A 21,385-nucleotide genomic window follows, 5' to 3' on the forward strand; every position below is an offset into this window, starting at 1 on the left:
AGTACTTGAGAGATAAGCTAACAGGATGGTTAAAGAGATAATACCTTGTAGGAGAAAGCACAAAACATTTTGAAATTACCCTTTGAGCGTGGGTCCCACAGCCTGATGTGCCTGTCTGTACTGCCTGATGCCAGCCTTTTGCACAATGGGGAATAAGAGATGCAATTAAACACTTTGTTCCCACTCTGTAGAGAAAAAAGACAGGAAACTAAGGAATATAAGGAAACCTCCTGTTTCAGATAGCATGTAATAATACAAGTCAATGTGAGGAAATACTTAGCTTCAAGTACCAGATGTGATTATATAACACAAATTAGATAATCTGTTCACTCTTATTTGATTGTTTTTCTACTGTTGTATTTTAGACTAAGATCTGCTATCACATCAAATCTAGGCTTTTAGACATTTACTGTCCATGAGAAAACAGCTTTTGGAAGAGTCAGAGTGATTGTAAGATGAGAAAAGAGCATGGAACAAAAAAAACAGTCATACACGTGCAGTACCTTCCACAAAAGTAGAAGTAAATGGTCATTTCATAGCAGCACATACTGTCACGATTCACACTTTAAGAATGACTACCTGGATAAGGTATTATAGGCCAAAGTTTTACATAAATGGCAATTTTAAATCATTAGCACAATAAGTACAACGAGGAAGTAAAAACAGAAAATGCTGGAAATACATAATAGGTTTAGCAGCATTTGAGAAGAGAGTAAGACAGTTAACATTTCAGGTCACTGATGAAAGGTCAGATGATGAAAGGTCACAGGCATAAAATATAACTGAATTTCTCTCTCCACAGATTCTACAAGATCTGCCCAGCACTTTCTGTTTTTCTTTCAGATTTCCAGTATCCCCAGCTTTTGTATAACTGGCAAGTTTTGTTTTGGGATTATTTGATAATCCAATAAAAATGATTTGTTCTTTAACAGTTTTTATTCATAGCTTTCCTGGAGGTTTTGAGTTACTAACAAAATGCATCAAAGTGGCAAGAAAGGGGCTGTTTCTTCAAGTCACAACATAGAGCAATTTGCTCCAGGTAACAGAGGAAGGAGTTTACAGGTAATAATTTCTTCTCATCTGGAAAGGACAGAAATGTACACAAACTCTCTAACATTCTTAGTGCCCAAGAGCAACAGTTGAGCAAACACCATCTTCCCTGTCCTACCCAATTAATCTAGTTCCCTCAAAAAGGTAGATGTGGGAACAATGTGTACTTTTCTCTCACTGAGACCTACTTAAATATTTATTCCAGAATCTATGCTGCTGTGTAAAGGTTATCAACTCACCAAGGTACATTTCTGGGCTCCAGTTTCAGCATCCCATATCTTTATAGTATGATCCCAAGACGCACTACAGAGTTCCTCTGTATCAGACCACAAGACTGAAGAAACTGCTTCATTGTGACCAGATAGTGTCACCATAGGAGTCTGTGGAAGAGGATATCTAAATTAACAATGGTGCCTCCTAGTGACAGATTATTGACCTACAAGTTGTCTAAAAGATAAAAGTATTTCATTTTACAAAAATGCAAATGAAAATATGTAACCTTCCAAGAGAGTCCTATGAACTCTGAGAATTCAAAAAAATGCAGTTAATCAAGGCCCTGAACATCTCCAATAGCTCCTCCCAGTTCGAGTCATACTCCCAAAAGCTTCACTTAAATCAGAAGTGAGCTTAAAATACCAATTTTACCTTTCTTCCACCTCTCTCAAGATGACAAAGGTTACCAGCTGGTACCTCAAGCAACTCGTCTTAAGTCAACACAGCCTCTGTTCACTGGGACTTCAATTCAGGCTTCAATTCAACCTACTTTAAATAAAACTGATGAGCAAAGTGCATGCTGACTACAAGAAAGCTGGTTACCACAGTTGCTGTTAACTTTAGTGTCACCTGAGCAGGGAATTACAAGTTTAAACACATTTGTGATTAAGATTAAAACCAAAGGTGCCAGTGAATGAAGAAGCTAAATGTGAAATCCTTCTCAAATAACGTTGATGCATTTCTATAGACTCTATGTACCTTTATATACCTCTATATAACAGGTGAAATGACAAGGAAGCATAAAATTAAGCTTAAACCCAGCAAAACCTGTGTTATATATTAGACTGGCAAATATTGAGGATTTTTGCCCATTTATGTAGGATCCTTCCCAAGTAGTACTGAAATAAGAACAAATGTCAGGCCAGCTTCACTCAATGCAGAAACCAAAGCTGTATGTTTGAGATATACGAAGTCCACTTTGATACTGTCATTTACTCACCTGAAATAACATGCCAAATGCTTATTTTTTGTTGAAAGTGTTATGATCCCCATTGGGGAACCATAAACCAAAAATACTACCTCCAAATGAAAAAACTAACAACCTTTCACTTTTTGTAACTTTAACTCGAATCAGAACCAACACAAATTAAATGTGAATTAACATGCAGATGATATTTCAAACAAGAAAGTAAATTTCACTTTTTATAACCCATTCAATAAAGATACGCCTTACACGACTATGGACACCCACATCGCTCCCTGCAGACATGCGGAACCATGTGCAGTTCCAAAATTCTCTAACTTGGCCTCTGGTACATAGGATCTCTCAATTTCCCACTCAATCAATTAGGCCCTCAAGTTGCGTTCTCCAGCATCATATTCCAACCGAGGTCCACAGAGGTGGTCGAATAGCATGACAATTGTGATGGCACAGACTCCCCAGAGACTCTTTTGTTCCATCCCTTTAATAGACCCTGTTAAATGGTCTAGTTGGCTTTGGCAGCAGCAGCAGTAAAATTGTCCAATTCACAACCCCTGCTCCAGCCCTGTTTTCAGCTTTCTGTCCCATTTAATTTTATCAAACACGTACAGTTCCTTGTAAATGTGCCATCTCTGTTCTTCTTTCTGCTGTAACTCTCCCTTGTGTCTGCCAGCCACACAGCTTTCATATGTTAACTTCCTTCCAGTTGGTACTGCTTCAGGTGAAGGGTTGCCAGGTCACATTGATCAGTATTTCTTATTATACAAGAGAATTACAATCAATCCCTTTGCAAACTCTTAAAAGATCCTTTCAAACAGTCTTAAAACCAAATACTGATTCCAGACTAATTTAAAATTACAAATTTTCCATACTAAACTGCTTCCAGGTTAAAGATCATCACAAAAACTTATGCTATAGTTGAACCAGTGTAGCTGATATATAAATAAATTTAACTCTTGGAATCCAAGAAATTATTTTGCTTTGCAAAGTGGGCTGAAATGCAATCCACTTGCTTCTGATTTCCAACCTGTGACTATTTCAAAATGAACATAATCCATCCACCAGACAGTTTCCACATATGGGGATTGTTATGTGAAAAATACAGGAAAATCTGCTGTGTATTGTGACTATATGAGTCTTTCAACTTATTTTTCCCCTTGTGTGGAAACCCTGGCTTATCTGTATTCATCACTTCCTCCTGGCAGTATGATTAAAACAAAGGACTCAAGTCAAAAACTTTCATTGGAATGCTTTACCTGGCACATCAATCCCATTAGTGCTTTTAGGTCCTGGATAAAGGCATAGTATGCATTCTTAGGACACCATTTTCTGTGAATGCTTGATTATTTCCCTTCCCTTTCCCTCCACCCCTCCCTCACCAACTCAAGGATTTACAATATAAACTAATTGCTTACTCTCGTTAATCCAAGTTGTTCAGTCTTCTGTTTTTTCCTTGGTCTGGATTCGGACTCCTCTGCCATTTCTTCATCCTCATTGGGAACTAATGAAATAAAATGGATAGCTCAAAACCCAGGCTGTTGAGAAAGTAAAGGTTGGCACATTGCAATTCTCCCACGTGGTAAACTCTTCATCTCGGGTGCTATAACAAAGTGAAACAGCAGAGACCAGGAGAAAAAGTCATCTTGAGCTTTATAATGCCAAGTTTGTGACACTAGCGATGACACACAAATGTCACCTATCAATCACCTTAGCCAGGATATCAGCCATGATTGAATGGGCAGACTCGATGGGCCAAATGGCCTAATTTCTGCTCCTATGTCTTATGGTCTTATGATATGGTACATACCCTGAAACATAAGGCATGGAAAAGCACAAGAGAAATAATGATGTCCAATTCTGGGATGTGCTTACCCTGCTTTGTCAGTACAACTCAACGTAGGATTTATCAAATGCACTACTGACACCTAAATCTCAACATTAGATCAACATGCAAGTATTAAAAGCTACATATTGCTAGAATCTCATGAAGCAGCTTGGCTCTCATGAGTCAGCCAGATGCAATTGCATTGAAACTGCAAAGTTGTCTGGTACATAACATTTCAAAAATGAACTATGGAGGCTTTATTGACAAAGCCAAAAAACAAGCTAAAGCAAATCTGAAATTTGACCCTATCTAGTAATGGAAGTTGTGCATTTTTTTAAAAGAAAAACTGTTAACTGACAATTTAGACCTTGCAATTGGTCAGGAGTGACGGAATGAAAGAAAAAAGAAGTGGCAGTTCAGGAGCTGGACTTTGGACATGAGATCCTGAAGGCAAATATTAAGTGAAAGGAAACCAAAACCAATAGGCAACATTCTCTATTACCTGTCGACCAAATCTTTATCATCTTGTCCCATGAACCACTGCAAAACTAAGCAGAAAATGTGTCAGTAAAGCACGTGGAAACGTAGATGCTCTGCAAATCTAAAATGAATGAGTAGTTGCATCGTCTTTAATCATAATCATTAAAATAGTACAGCACAGGAGGCCATTCAGCCATTGTGCATGTGCTGGTTTTTTGAATGAGCTGCCCAAATGAGTCCCACACCCCAGCATTTTTTTTCAAAACCCCTGCAGATTTAGTCCTACTTAAGTATATTTCTAATTAACTTTTGAAAGTTCAACGAAATCCAATTCTGCCACACTTTCAGGTGGTACGTTCCAAATTGTAACAATCTTCCATGTGAGGAAATTTCTCACACATTTCTCCTCTACTTCTTCCCAATTATTTTAAATCTATGATCATTGCTTACCAAACCACTTGCCAGATGCAATAGTTTTTCCATTAAAACCTTTAGTAATTTTAAATTCCTCTATCAAATCTTTTCTTAATTTCCTCTGCTCTAAGAACAATTCCAGTTTCTCCACATAACTGAACACTCTCATCCTTTGTATCATCTCAATAAATGCCCATTCCACCCTCTCCAAGGCTCTGACATCTTTCTCAAACCATGCTGTCCAGAATTGCATACAATATTCTAGCTGAGGCATAACCAGTGATTTGTAAAGCAAGTTTTAATAATATTTGTGATTTGACATTTTGCTGTGGTCCAACATTGTTCCAGAGGATCTGGTGAAAAATCAGTGACTAATATGCCAATGACAGACACTGACCCCAATCTACAGAAAAACAAAAAATAGGAGAAGGGGGGGCCATATGGCACTTTGTGCCAGCTCCAACATTCAAAAAGATCATGACTGATCATCTTATCAACTCTACTTCCTTGTGAGAACACCCAAATCCCTCAGAATACAAAACTTAGAAGTCTCACACCTTTAGAAAAATATCTCATTCCTTTTATTATTCCTACCAAAATTTGTAAGTTCACATTTCCCCACATTATACTTCATCTTCCACATTTCAGCCCAATCCCTTTGCAGCCTCATTGTACCCCTCTCACAGCTTTCCCCTTCGCTTTGTACCATCAGCAAGCTTGACCTATTAACTCTTGACTTCCTCATCCAAGCCACTGGTATTAGGTTGTAAATAGCTGACGGCAAAGCACTGATCCTCGTGGCATTTCATCCGTTGCAACCTGCCAACCTAAAAACGACACATTTATTGCTAGTCTGTTTTCTGTCCATAAGCCAGTCCTCAATCCATGCTACTAAATTATTCCCAATCACATATGAGCCCTAATTTTATGTAATAAAACAAACAATCTTATAATATTGAAACAATTTACTTGATTATTTGGCAAGTCACTTAGAAAAGAAAAAAATATTGCTTCCTGATTAATGCAGATCCAACACATTATGTGGCAACACATTAGCACTGAATTAGTACCATATGTTGAGAGATTGGCATTTAGACCTCTGTCAATGACATAAAGGGGTATGGGGATAGTGTGGGAAAAAAACTTTGAAGAGGATGCTCAGCCATGATCACATTGAATGGCAAGAGCAGGCTTGATGGGCTGAATCACAGGATTGTTATGGCACAGAAGGAGTCCATTTGGCCCAGTGTGTCTGCACCAGCTCTCCAAATGAGTTTGTGCCATTCTCCTGCCTTTTCCCCGTAGCCTTGCACATTGTTTCTATTCAAATAATTATTTAATGCCTTCTTGAATGCATCAATTGAACCTGCCTCCACCACACTTCCAGGCAGTGCATTCCAGACTCAAACCACTTGCTGTGTGAAAGTTTTTTCTCACATCAGTTGCTTCTTTTGCAAATCACTTTAAATCTGTGCCCTCTCATTCTTGATCCCTTGACGAGTGGGAACAGTTTCTCCCTATCTATTCTGTCCAGGCCCCTCAAGGTTTTGAACACCTTCAACAAATCTCCTTCTAGCCTTATTCCCTCCGAGGAGGAGTCCCAACCTCTCCAATCTATCTTCATAACTCAAGTTTCTCATCCCTGGAACCATTCTTGTAAACCTCTTCTGCATTCTCTCCAATGCAATCACATCTTTCCTTAACTGTGGCACCCAGACCTGTACACAATACTCCAGCTGAGGTCTAACTAGTGTCTTATATAGGCTCAGCATAACCTCCCTGCTCTTGTACTCTATGCCCCTATTAATAAAGCCCAGGATACTGTATGCTTTATTAACTGCTCTCTCCACCTGTCCTGCCACCTTCAATGATCTATGTACATACACACTCAGGTCTCCCTGTTCCTGCACACCCTTATTTTATATGTCTCCACGTTTTTACTGCCAAAATAATTCAAATCACGCTTCTCTGCATTGAACTTCATCTGACACCTAACTGCCCACTCCACCAACTTCTCCATGTCCATTTGAAGTTCTACACTGTCCTCTTCACAATTTACAATGATTCCAAGTTTTGTATCATCCGCAAACTTGAAAATGTCCCTCGCACACCAACATCTAGATCATTAATATATATCAGGAAAAGCAAGCCCAGGGGATCTCCACTAAAAACCTTCTTCCAGCCTGAAAAATATCCATTGGCCATTAACCTCCATTTCCTATTACTCAGCCAATTTTGTATCCACGTTGCTGCTATCCCTTTTATTCCATGAGCTATAACTTTTCTCAAGTCTTTTGTGTGGTACTGTATCGAATGCCTTTTAAATGTCCATGTACACCACATCAACAGCATTACCCTCTGTTACCTCTTCAAAAAACTCCAGAAAGTTAAACATGATTTCACATTTAGACCATGCTGGCTCTTCGTAATCAACCCACATTTTCCCATGTGGCTAATAATTTTGTCCTGAATAATTGTTTCCATACTCTTGCCCACCGCTGAAGTTAAACTAACTGGTCTGTAATTGCTGGGCTTATCCTTACAACCTTTTTTGAACAAGGGTGTAATGTTTGCAATTCTCCAGTCCTCTGGCCCCTCCCCTGAGTCCAGGGAACACTGAAAGATTATGGCCAATGCCCCTGTAACTTCTACTCTCAGTTCCTTCAATATCATTGGATGCATCTCACCCGGTCCCATTGCCTTGTCAACCTTAAGTATCAACAGTTTATCCAACGCTTCCTTCTTATCAATTTTGAACCCTTTTAGTGACCAAGTTTCCTCCTCTGTCACCATGGCCTGGGTAGAATATTGCTTCCTTGGGAAAGACAAATGCAAAGTATTCAATTAACACCTCAACCCCATCTTCATGTGTAAACCCCCTTATTGGTCCCTAATCAGCCCTACTCCTCATTTTACCACTCTCTTACTATTTATATGTCTATAGAAGACTTTGGTATTCCCTTTTATGTTGGCTGTCAGTCTTTTTTCATGATCCCTCTTTGCCTCTTTTATTTGCTTTTTCACCTCTCCTCTGAACCTTCTGTATTCCACTTGGTTATCGGTTGTATTTTCTACCTGACACCTGTCATAAGCACACTTTTTCTTCTTTATCTTAATTTGTATCCCCTTGTTCATCCAGGGAGTTCTGGGTTTGTTTGCCCTAGCTTTTCCTTTTGAGGGGACATACATTGACTGTGCCTGAACCATTTCTTCTTTGAAGGTAGCTCATTGTTCAACTACAGTTTTTCCCACCAGCTTTTGGTTCCAGTCTACCTGACCCAGCTCCATTCTTGCCCCACTGAAGTCGGCTCTCCTCCAGTTAATTATTATATACAATGATCACTGTCTCCTAAATATTCCCCCACTGACACTTGATCTGTTTGGCCCACCTCATTTCCTCAGGTCCAACAGTGCATCCTTTCTTGTTGGACTGGACACATACTGCTGTAGGAAATTCTCCATAACACAATCTAGGAACTCTTGCCCCTCTCTGCCCTTTACACTACCACTGTCCCAAACTACATTTTGGTAATTAAAGTCCCCCATTATAACTACTCTATGTTTGCATCTTTCTGTAATTTCCCTGCAGATTTGTTCCTCTACATCCTTTCCACTAGTTGGCAGTCTAGAGACTATAATAGCAATGTAATTGCACCCCTTTTGTTCCGTAGCTCTAGCAAAATTGATTCTATCTTTGAATCCTCTGGGACTTCCTTTCTCCAGCACTGCAATGCTCTCCTTAACCAACACCATCACCCCTCCTCCTTTTCTTCCTTTCCTATCTTTTCTGAACACTATACCCAGGAATATTTAACACCCAGCCCTGCCCTTCCTTGAGCTAGGTCTCTGTTATCGCCACAATATCAAATTTCCACATGGCAATGTGCGCCTGTGACTCCCCAATCTTATTTACTATACTCCGTGCATTCACATAGGGCCTACTCCCATTCCTCTGTTCATATGAATGAATTAAAACACATTCAAATTAGTTTTGGAAGCCAAAGTGTCAGCTACCTAGCTGGCAAATTAACTCACATCAACAATCAAAACTGAAACTGGATTAGCTCTATTGAGGACTTAAACAAGTTTATCCAGTGAGTAGGGAGCACACATCCAGGAATGTTCCAGGTTTGATTTATGATTTCATTAATTTCCTAAAGCACCATCCTGACTGAAAAAAAGGAGAGGAGAGTAACAAATTATTATTTCTACTACCTTCTTCTCCTGAACCTTCCCCCTCCCCATTTATAAGTTTAAAATCCTTGTGACCATCCTAGTTATCCTTTCACATTCCCAACCCTATTCAGTTACAGCGTGTCGAAAAGTAGTCCCTTGGTTTCTGCTGGATGAAGAGTATAGGACCAGTGGACATAATCAAAAATTTGAGCTAGGCACTTCAAGAGTGAAGTTAGAAACCACTTCTTCAAACAAAGGATGTTATAAGTTTGGAACACTCCTCCACAAATGGCAAGTAAGGCTAGGTCAATTGTTAATTTTAAAGCTGAGATTATTGCAAACCAAAGGTATTCAGAGATAGGGGGCAAAAGTGGGTATATGGAGTGGGTCACACAGCAGCCATCTCATCAAATGGCAGGACAAGCTTGAAGGGTATTCCTGCTCCTCAGCTTGTATGACAACTGTCTGAAACTTGAAATAGCTAAAGGAATGGGTTAGTGTTGCAAGTTCATTTTTTTAAACTGGGAATTCATTTTCATGGAAACTAGGTGAGAGAGATCATTATTCTTAGATAAGGTTGGTTAGTTTTTAAGCAAAGAGCCAACCTATGAAGAGATAACAGTAATACAAAGCTGTGTTAGGCGTCTCATTTAACCTTCTAAGACGTTTGCTGAAGTGCACATATTCACTAGTGTGGGAATAGACCAGACATGACAATAGCATGATTCAACAGCCTGTTAAGCACAGATCCCTGTGGTACGCCACTGGACACTGGCTTCCAGTCACTAAAGCAGCCTTCTGTCATCACTCTCTGCCTCCTACAACTAAGCCAATTTTGAATCCACCTTATCAAATTACCCTGTATCCCATGTGCATTTGCCTTCTTTATAAGTCTCCCATGTGGGACTTTGTCAAAGGTTTTGCTGAAATCCATATAAACTACATTAACTGCACTACCCTCATCCACACACCTGGTCACTTCCTCAAAAAATTCAATCAAATTTGTTAGGCATGACCGCCCTCTGACAAAGCCATGCTGACTATCCCTGATCAAACCTTGCCTCTCCAAGTGGAGATAGACTCTCTCCTTCAGAATTTTCTCCAATAGTTTCCCTGCCACTGATGTGAGACTCACTGGTCTGAAGTTCCCTGCTTATCTCTACAACCCTTCTTAAAAAAGCGGAACCACATTAGCTGTTCTCCTGTCCTCTGGCAGCACTGCTGGAGGATAAAACAGTGGAAAACCAGTGGGAAGCACTAAAAAGCGAGATCCTAATTGTACAAAGTAGACATGTCCCCTACAAAAATAAGAGTGGTACTGCCAAATCTAGACCTCCCTGGTTGTCTAGAGGAATACAGGGGAAGATCAAACAGAAAAAGAAAGCGTACGATAGGCACAAAGAACTGTAGATAGCCTACACGAATGTAGGAAGTGCAGGGACGAAGTAAAAAAGGAAATAAGGAAATCAAAGAGAGGGCATAAAAAAGATTAGCAAGTAAAGTTAAAGATAACCCAAAGATGTTTTACCAATACATTAAAAGGTTAGTTAAGGAAAAAGTGGGACCGATCAGAGATGAAGATGGAAACTTGTGTGTAGATGCAGAAGCTGTAGGAAGGGTTTTGAATGAATATTTTGTCTCTGTGTTTACAAAGGAAAAGGAGGATATAGATATAGTAGTCCAGGAAGAACACTGCGAGATATTGGATGGAATAACCATTAAGAGAGAGTACTTGAAATCCTTGAAAGTTGATAAGTCACCAGGGCCAAATGAATTGTTTCTGAGGCTGCTGAAGGAAGTCAGGGAGGAGATAGCAGATGCTCTGAGGATGATTTTCCAATCTTCACTAGATACAGGGGAGATACCGGAGGACTGGAGAAATGCAAACGTAGTTCCGTTGTTTAAAAAGGGATCAAAGGAAATGCCAAACAATTATAGGCCAGGTAGTCTTACATCGGTGGTGAACAAATTAGTAGAATCAATCCTGAGAGATAGGATTAACTGTCATGTGGAAAGGCATGGACTAGTCAGGGACGGTCAGCATAGATTTGTTAAGGAAAGGTCTTGCCTCACAAATTTGATTGAATTCTTTGAGGAAGTGACAAGAAGGGTTGGTGAAGGTAGTGCAGTGGATGTTGTGTACATGGATTTTAGCAAGGCATTTGACAAGGTCCACATGGCAGATTGGTCAGGAAAGTAAAAGCCCATGGGATTCAGGGCAATGTGGCAAACTGGATAAAAGGTTGGTTTTGTAACAGGAAACAAAGGGTAATGGTTGATGGATGCCCTTGCGAATGGAAAGTTATCTCAAGTGGTGTTCCACAGGGCTCGGTGTTGGGACCCTTGCTGTTTGTGTTACATATTAACGATTTGGACGTGAACGTGGGGGGCACAGTTGGGAAATTTGCAGTTAACACGAAGATTGGCTGAGTAGTGAATAGTGTAGAGGATAGCCATAATCTCCAAAATGATATAGATGGGTTGGTGGAGTGGGCGGTAAAGTGGCAGATGGATTTTAACATAGAGAAGTGGAAGGTCATACATTTAGGGAGGTCAAACAGTTACAGGGATTATACAATAAATGGGAATATACTAAGAGGGGTAGATGAAGTGAGAGATCTTGGCGTACAAGTACACAGGTCCCTGAAGGCAGCAGTTCAAGTAGACAAGGTTGTAAAGAAGGCATATAGAATGCTCTCCTTCATTGGCAGAGGTATAGAAAGTAAGGATATAATGTTGGAATTGTATAAAACACTGGTGAAGCCACAACTGGAGTATTATGTGCAGTTCTGGTCACCACATTACAGGAAGGACATAATAGCTCTGGAGAGTGCAGAAGAAGTTTACAAGAATATTGCCAGGGTTAGAAAAGTGTAGCTACAAGGAGAGATTGGATAGGTTGGGGTTATTTTCCTTAGAACAAAGGAGGCTGAGAGGTGACTTGATTGAAGTGTACAAAATTATGAGGGGAATAGATAGAGTGGACAGGATAAAATTGTTTCCCTTGGTGGAGAATTATAGAACCAGGGGACATAGATTCAAGATAAATGGCAGAAGGTGTAGGGGGGACATGAGGAAGAACTTTTTTACGCAGAGGGTAGTGGGTGTCTGGAATTCGCTGCCCAAGTTAGTGATAGAGGCAGAAACTCTAAACTCTTTTAAAAAGTACCTGGATCTGCACCTTAAGTGCTGTAAGCTGCAGGGCTATGGGCTAGGTGCAAGAAGGTGGGATTAGAAAGGGCACCCGGGTGTCCTTGGGCTGGCATGGACAAGATGGGCCGAATGGCCTCCTTCTGTGCTGTAACTCTTTTATGGTTCTATGGCACCTCTCCCGTGGCCAGAGAGGAGTTAAAAATTTGGGTCAGAGCCCCTGTGATCTCCTCCTTTGCCTCCCTCAGCAGTCTGGGACACAAATCATCCGGACCTGGAGATTTGTCCACTTTTAAGCCTGCCAACACCTCCAATACCTTGTCAGTCCCTAAATCAATTTGCTCAAGAACCTCGCAGTCTCTCTCCCAGAGTTCGATACCTTCATCCCCATTCTCTTGGGTGAAGACGGATGTGAAGATGGAGAAAAGTGGTTGTCAAGGTATGGGAAGTGCTAACATATTCCAGATTATTCCCTTATCAATATATATGGGAGGTGGAATATTTAGCTGACCAGGTGTGGGTTGATATATGAATTTTGTTTTGGCAACATTCAAGGGCAGGCCAAGTTTCTTGTATGCAGAATTGAAGGGATTGAGCGTGGCTTGCAAACCTGGTGCAGAGTAGGCAACGACACTGCAGTCATCCACAAACAGTAATCATGTACAATTATCTATGATGGTCAATTTAGTTTTGGCACAGAGGCAACTGTGAGGTTAAAGAATTTTCCATCTAGACAGTGTTTAATACTGATACCACAGGGCAGTTAATCTTTGCTGAAGTGAATAGCCACTGTCAGGTAGATTGTAAATAAGATGGGGGCCATCACATAGCCTTGCTTGACCCCAGTCCAGATTTTGAAGGTGTCTGTTTTAGATCTCCCACTTAAAACAGCTGCAGACATTTTATCACAAAGCAACTGCAGGATTGTGATCAAGTTTCTTGAACATTCCAAATCATAGAGCACAATCCATGAAGCCTCACAATTTACTGAGTCAAATGCTTTGGATGTTGTTCTTGGCTTTTTGCTTGGATTTGTCAGGCAGCAAAGACTGTGCTGGAGGCTCCCTGGGAGGTCTGAAGCCACACTGTGTCTCTGGGAGGATTTCCTCAGCCACTGGGAGGATGGAACTAATCTGGGAAGAACAACTTGAGATGTGATAAGGAAAACGATGAAGTGTGATTGATAACTGCCAATGGCACATTCAAAGCCTCAAGAAGCTAATGGCAGTTGAATGATATCAAAGGTGAGATTGTCAACCCAAAGTTTAGGCAAAGAACTCCATGCCTGATAAGGTGTTTTGAAATAAAGTAACTCTTTATCAGACCAATAATCCATTCAGGTATCCACTCTTAAAAGGGTAAGAAGTAAAAGGCTTTTGGAAAGCTCAGTACAATGGACATGGACACTGAAGACAGGCTCTGGTCAAACACTCCCTCAAGGGGTTCAAGAAATCAAAAAGACCTGGGGTGGAACTTTACAGTCCCATTGTGGCGGGAGCAAGGGTGTAAAATGTGGCGAATGGTCCAAAAGTCCATTGACTTCGGCAGGACCGTAACATTCCACTGGCATAAAATTCCACCCTTCAGCACCAAGAAGAGAAGTGGAAGAAGGAAGAGAGAGCTGTTTGTGCATGCCAGCCATCCTGCCCAATCTGAACCGGTATTCACAATTTTCCACGGTCATATGTTTTTGCTGTATAACTTGTAATGTTATATCCCATCTTCAAGCCTTACTAAAAACTCAATCCCACCATTTTGGGTGCATTTGAATCCTGGTTGGATAGTGATAGCTCTCAAGCACCTTCCCAAGTTTAATTCAAAGTATCACTCAAAGATTTACCAATAGTACAGGGATCATAGGCAACGGTGGAGATGTAAAGTTGGGTGTCATCAGTCTACATGTGGAAGCTGCTCCCATACCCAGGGATAATATTGGCAATCAGCAGTATGTAGAAAAGGAAGAAGATACTTCCAGACCGGTCTCTGAGGATATCTGGGGGCGATAGTACAGAGCAGGAAGCAAAGGTGGTGCAATCCGGCAAACCTGAACAACGGAGCAAATGCAGTGGAAGATGATGGTGTGACCAACATTGAATAAAAGGGATTTGACAGCACAGGTGCTAATGGATTGGTATGAAACTGATCTATTATTAAACAAGATAATTACCGGCGATCTGTGGGGATGGTTACAACAAAGGAGGCCAGTCGTTTCTGTAACCCAGCTAGTCCTACTTCCCCACCCTTTCCCTGTAGCCCTGAAAGTTTTCTCTCGTCAAGTTCTAATCCAATTCCCCTTTGAAATGCACAACTGAATCTGTCTCTATTGTACTCTCAGGCACTGCACTGCAGATCCTAACCACTGGCTGCATAAAAAAGTTTTTCCTTATGTTGTCGTTGCTTCTTTTTCCAATTACCTGTGCCCTCTGGTTTTCAATCCTTCCACCAACAGGAACAGTTTTCCCTCCATATACCCTCACTAGTAAATACTCTCATTAGACCCCTCATGATTTTGAACACCTCTATCAAATCTCCTCTCAACTTTCCCTTATCCAGGAAGAAAAAGCCCAGTTTCTCTAATCCATCCACATAACTGAAGTCCCACATCCCTGGAACCATTCTCATAAATCTTTTCTGCAAGCTCCTTCCGCCTTCACATCCTTCGTAAAGAGCAGTGCCCAGAATTAGGCACAATATTCCTGCTGAGCCGAATTAGGGTATTCTAAAAGCTCATGATAACTTCCTTGCTTTTGTATTCTATGTCTTGTGTAAAGCCCAGGATCCCATATGCCTTTTTAACCAGTTCTCAACCTTCCCTGTGCAGATATACCACCAGGTCCCTCTGCATCCTTCATTTTATATTGCCTCTCCTCATTCTTCCTACCAAAATGTATCACTTGTGGGGAGGCGATATCATAATGGACTAGCAATCCAGAGACCCAGGGTAATACTCTAAGGACCCAGGTTCAAATTCCGCCATGGCAGATGGTGGAATTTGAATTCAGTTAAAAAATCTGGAATTAGAAGTCTAATGATGACCATGAAACCATTGTTGGTTGTTGTAAAAACCCATCTGGTTCACTAATGCCCTTTAGGGGGGTAGGAAATTTGTCAGCCTTACCTGGTCTGGCCTACATGTGATTCCTGACCCACAGCAATGTGGCTGACTCTTAAATGCCCTCTGAACTAGGGCAACTAGGGAAGGGTAATAAATGCTGGCCTGGACAGTGACGCCCATGAACAAATAAAAAAAATTTATCAACTGCTCCAGCCCTAGCAGCCCAAATACCTCTGAGCGCCACCCAGATCACCCACATTTAGGAGAAAGATGAGTGAACCCGAACCTAACCTTCTACATCTACAAGGTGCACTGACTGGAATGCAAGAGTTGCAGCAAAAGATCTCCAAGAATGAAGAGGTAAGAATATATGAGCTGACTGGCAACAAGTCCATGTACAAGATGGAGCTGACAGATACACAGAGCCTGCTGGATGAGATGGGCTGGTTAAAGGCAAAGCTACATAATGAGTTGGGCAAAAGCAAGGCAGAGCTCAGCAAAAAGTACAGTCCTATATGCAATATCAATCTTACCATAACTTGTCTAATTATCTGATGTATTGATGCAAAAATTGTGCACCTCTTGACATGTTTTCTTCACACCTTTTACTGGGGCTAAGTTGTCAATCAACATACTATTGTAGCTGCTTTATGGGGAGGGGTACTTAACTGTGAAAACATTGTTTAAGTGTGAGAAAATATATTTTTGCAACTTGTCTGTAACTGGTTAAAGATTTGGGAATCAGCTGTTCTGTTTAAAACTTACTATTAGCATTAATGCTTTACAATTGAAATCTCCAATTCCCTATAAACAAATCTTACCTATGTACAAATCTCTTCTTTTCCCCCATTCTGAGTTGTAATGTAGTCAATTATCTATGTAATTGGTTGTACCAATCATTTGGTATATTTTGTAATAATTTACGAGACAGTATTGGTCTGAGTTATCTTGTATTTACTGAGTGACAAAGCTTGCCCATTGCACTGTGCCATGCATTTAACAAGAACATAAGAAATAGAAAATTGGAAGCCATAACTTCACTCAAGACTGTTCCCTCATTCGATAAAATTATGGCTAACCTTCTATCTCAACTTCACATTCCTGCCCTATCCTCAATTTTCTTAGTGTCCAAAAAACTGTTGATCTCAAATCTTGAATATACTCAATGATGAAGCATCCACAGCCCTCTGGGTATTGCAGCATTTCACATTTATGAAATGTCTCGTCTTAATCCTAAGGATTTAGATAAAGTAAATAAAGAGAAACTATTTCCAGTGGCGGAAAGTTCACTAATGAAAGGACATATATTTTAGGTAATTGGTAAAAGAACCAGATTCAACATTAAAAAAAGCTTTTTTTATGTAGAGTGGTTAGGATTTGGAATGCACTGCCTGATACGATGGTGGGTACAGATTCAAAAGGAAATTGGATAAATACCAAAGGAACATATAATTGCAGGGAGATGGGAACAAGAGGGGTGAGTGGGTCAAGGTGGATTGCTCTGAAAGAGCCAACACAGATTTGATAGGCCATATAGGCTCCCTCTGTGCTGAACTATCCTATGATTGTCAAGGTAGACTGGTGAAAGAGGGAGAGGAATAAATACCACCGTGTCATAGTCACAGAAGGTATTATTTTTGATTTAGCTTAGAGCTACTTCAGGGATGGAAACCTAATTGGAAAAATGCAAACATTGCAAATAAGACAGGCAGGTGTTTGGGAGCTGACAATATGTTCAATAACTTTTAAGTATTACATGTCATAGCATTGTTGTAGATGCACAACCAGTGCTATAGTTACCACTATTGGAGTCAGCATGACCAAGCTACTGCACAATAATGATGGCCCAAGGATGAGCAAGAGATTCACTTGTTTTAAACTGGATACAGGTGACTGATGTTTTACTTGTTCACCAGAGTGCACTTCCAGTGGCAGTGAAGGAACGGTGATATATTTCCAAGTCAGGATGGTAAGAGGCTTGGAAGGGAACTTCCAGGTGGTGTTCCCATGTATCTGCTGCCCTTGTACTTCAAGATGGTAGTGGCTGTGGGTTTGGAAGGTGCTGCCTTAGGAGCCTTGGTGAGTTTCTGCAGTGTATCTTGTAGATGGTATACACTACTGCCACTGTGTCAGTGGTGGAGGGAGTGCATGTTTGTGGATGGGGTGCCAATCAAGAGGGCAGCCTTGTCCTGGATGGTGTCAAGCTTCTTGAGGGTTGTTGGAGCCGCACTCATCCAGGCAAGTGGAGAGTATACCATCACACTCCTGACTTGTGCCTTGTTGATGGTGGACAGGCTTTGGGGAGTCAGGAGTGAGTTCCTCACCACAGGATTCCTGGCCTCTGACCTGCTCTTGTAGCCACAGTATTTATATGGCTAGTCAGTTCAGTTCTGGTCAATGATAGCCCCCAGGATGTTGGTCGTGGGGATTCAGTAATGGTAATGCCATTGAATGTCAAGGGGCGATGGTTAGATTCTCTCTTGTTGGAGATGGTCACTGCCTGGCACTTGTGTGGCGTGAATGTTACTTGCCACTTGTCAGCCGAAGCCTGGATGTTGTCCAGGTCTTGCTGCATTTGGACATGGACTGCTTCAGTATCTGAGGAGTCACAAATGGTGAACATTGTACCATCATCAATGAGCATTCCCATTTCTGACCTTATGATGGAAACGAGGTCATTGATGAAGCAGCTGAAGATGGCAGTGATCATAGATTTGGAAGGTGAAATATATTGCCGTTCTTTCACTGTCACCTTCTCAAGTCACAATTAGGCAAAACGATCAGCCAAAAACATGGGGGGGTGCGGGTTGGTAATGGGGTGGAAATTGGAAGAAGTCAATCCTTGAGTGTTCTGGAGTACCTCCTAACAAGGTTCTCAGAACAACACTGCTAAAAGTCTAAGACTAAATTGTCATTAGTTACTACTATAGGCAGGAAAAGATTGACAATAAAAACAAACAGAAAACACTGCAATAACGAAACCAGAGTTTCTCAGTTTGTTGCAGTGCACATGAGATTAAATACATCTACTTTTTTTGGCTTATTCTGCACTTCCCAATCTGCTGGCCTTTAATGAATAAGATTATCTAAAATACTAAACCAGATAAAAGTGTTAATCTGCAGATCTAGATAGATAACATCACAAAGTCATTTATATACACAGCTAAAATCTCACAATTAAGCACTCACTTTTGTTTTGGTGTTGTCCACAGCAATTGACTCTACACTTGCAGCATGTCCTCGACAGCAGTGCAATGCTTTCACTTTGTTCTTTTCAGAGTTCCATTCCCACAAAATAACACTCTGATCTTGAGAGGCACTGAGCAGCAAGTTGCAGGGACCAACTAATTGAAACAGCACTTAGTTAAATAAAGCCATACATCACATTTATAAAGCAAATAGACAGCACATGAACGCACAAGGACATTTTTCAATACAAACATACAAAATACACAATAGCAGCAGCAGGCGATTCAGCCCCTCAAGCCTGCTCTACCATTCAATAAGATCATGATTATAAAAACAAAAAAACTGCGGATGCTGGAAATCCAAAACAAAAACAGAATTACCTGGAAAAACTCGCAGGTCTGGCAGCATCGGCGGAGAAGAAAAGAGTTGACGTTTCGAGTCCTCATGACCCTTCGACAGATCATGATTGATCCACTTGTGTTTTGAATTCCACATTCCCATCTACCCCCGATAACCTTTGATTCCCTTGCCTAACAAGAATCCATCTACTTTGCGTTAAAAATATTCAACGACCCGCCTCCACTACTTTCTGGGCAGAGTTCCAAAGTCGCACAACCCTCCGAGAGAAAAATTCTCCTCATCTCTGTCCTAAAAGGGCGACCCCTATTTTTAAAACAGTGCCCCCTAGTCTGGCCTCACCCACAAGAGGAAACATCCTCTCCATGTCCATCTTGGTCAAGACTTCAGGATCTTATATACATCAATCAAGTTACCCCTCACTCATCTAAATTCCAGTAGAAATAAGCCCAGTCTGTCCAACCTTTCCTCATAAGATAACCTGCTCATTCCAGGTATCAATCTATTAAACCTCCTCTGAACGCATTATATCCTTCCTTAAATAAGGAGACCAAAGCTACACACAGTACTCAAGATGTGGTCTCACCAATGCCCTTTATAACTGAAACATAACATCCTTACTTTTATGTACAATTCTTCTTGTAATAAAGGATAGCATTCCATTAGCCTTCTTAATTATTGCTGTAACTGCATACTAACTTTTTGCGATTCATGTACTAGAACACCTAGGTCCCTCTGCACATTGGAATTCTGTAGTCATTCTCCATCTAAGTAATACTTTGCTTTTTTATTCTTCCTGCCAAAGTGACAACTTCAAATTTTCCCACATTATACTTCATACATTACCAAGGAATGGTGAACATGTGGCTAAGTCTTAAGTGACTGTAAAAGTCAAACTAGATAAGTAGAGAAGGAAAATGACTGTGCCCAAAAATAGCGCATTTCAATTTGAATTACCAGAAACAGTGATGGTGACCATGAAACTATCATCAATTGTAGTGAAAACCCCATCTGCTTCACTAATGTCCTTTAGAGAAAGCAATCTGCTGTCCTTATCTGATCTGACCTACATGTGACTCCAGATCCCCAGCAATGTAGTTGACTCTGAACTGCCCTCTGAAATGACCTAGCAAGACACACACTTCAAGGGCAATTACGAATGGACAACAAATGCTGGCCTTGCCAGCAATGCCCACATTCCTTGAAAGAATAAAAAAACTTTAATTCTGAGAGAAAACAGATCCTTTATAAAATTTTTCTAATCTCTTAATGTTTGTTTTCAATTTTAATTGCTTTAATTTTAACGTAGATTCCTGATAATTTTTTAGTGGAACAATCCACTGTAGTTATTTCCTGAATTATGGTCACCCCCTTCACATTTATCTAGATTTTGTAGTCCACAGCAAAGTGATGAAGCTCGCCAATTACCTCAAAGAAAGCTACACAAAAGTATTTAGAAAGCTCTGTGGCATAGATTTCACCTTTCCCAAGGTTAATTTGATTCTAAGGCCAGCTATAGGGGATACCTCTTGCAACCAATAATAGTGATGTCATCAAGTAGGCTAAATAGCCATTGAAGAATGCTCACAGACAGCAAACCAGGAAGAAATAAGTAGGTTTGATCATTCATGTTTTGTAATTTTACAGAAAGCAAAATAAAAATTGAGACATATTTATGGGATTAAGGTACAATTCTGAAATATCATAAACTTAACAAAATTATTTCAAAAAGCTATTAAATTTGTATCATGGAAAAATTTTACATTCCACAAATATAAAATTAGTTTTTCAGTGCCAGAGATGTCATTTGACAGTAATTATGACTTAGCATGTTGTAAAACATCCAGTTACACCTGATTCAAAAAGGCGTAACCTTTTCAATTGCTTTTACAGCAAGAATAGCAGCATAAAAGGTGGAAATTCACTTCAATTCAGTCATTTCTAATTGATTTCTGTTGGGGGGAATTTTCAGTGAGGGCACATGGTTCCTTGGCTGTGTGGTGGTCCCTCCCTACATTAGCTAGAGGAAAAGGTAGGTAGGGACAACTCCTTGGTGCTGGAGCGTGGACCCCTGCCGCTCAAGAGCCAACCAGGGTCAGTTGAGAATAAGGTAATAGGTTGAGCTAGTTAATAATGTAAATCTGTGTAAGATAGGGACAAGTGTTGACGTTGGCTGTATGTGCATTTTGTGTATTTAAAATAATCGGAATTGTCTGGGCATTGTGAACACCCTTAATCTTGTTACAGGAGGGCAGTTAAAGAGGGATGGATGCCTGTAAGTAGACAATAGTAGACTATCAATGTTCATCGGAGTTCACCTCCAATCATTAACCAGCTATCAATACTGATCAGAGTTTACCTCCGGCTGCATAGTAACATGAACTTGACGGTGTACAATTGTTAATATGAAATGGGAAGCAATCTCTGCGTATTGTTTACTATCTCCGCTGTGTTGTTAGCCATAGCAATGAATGAAACTGTCTTACTATAAAAA

At 40.5% G+C, this 21,385-nt stretch overlaps 1 protein-coding gene across 1 annotated transcript in view; it reads right to left on the reverse strand.

The window, feature by feature from the left end:
• Positions 1-21,385, reverse strand: part of wdr12 (WD repeat domain 12) — a 65,605-nt gene that overhangs the window by 13,910 nt on the left and 30,310 nt on the right. Inside the window, exons 6-10 of the mRNA XM_041200938.1 lie at positions 18,535-18,689; positions 4,573-4,618; positions 3,661-3,746; positions 1,290-1,430; positions 80-185 (exon numbers count right to left, since the gene is read on the reverse strand). Of these exons, the coding sequence (XP_041056872.1) occupies positions 80-185; positions 1,290-1,430; positions 3,661-3,746; positions 4,573-4,618; positions 18,535-18,689 (534 nt within the window). The remainder of the gene's footprint in view (positions 1-79; positions 186-1,289; positions 1,431-3,660; positions 3,747-4,572; positions 4,619-18,534; positions 18,690-21,385) is intronic.

Source organism: Carcharodon carcharias, chromosome 12 (assembly GCF_017639515.1).
Source record: "Carcharodon carcharias isolate sCarCar2 chromosome 12, sCarCar2.pri, whole genome shotgun sequence".
In the NCBI taxonomy this organism is placed as follows: Eukaryota; Metazoa; Chordata; class Chondrichthyes; order Lamniformes; family Lamnidae; genus Carcharodon; species Carcharodon carcharias.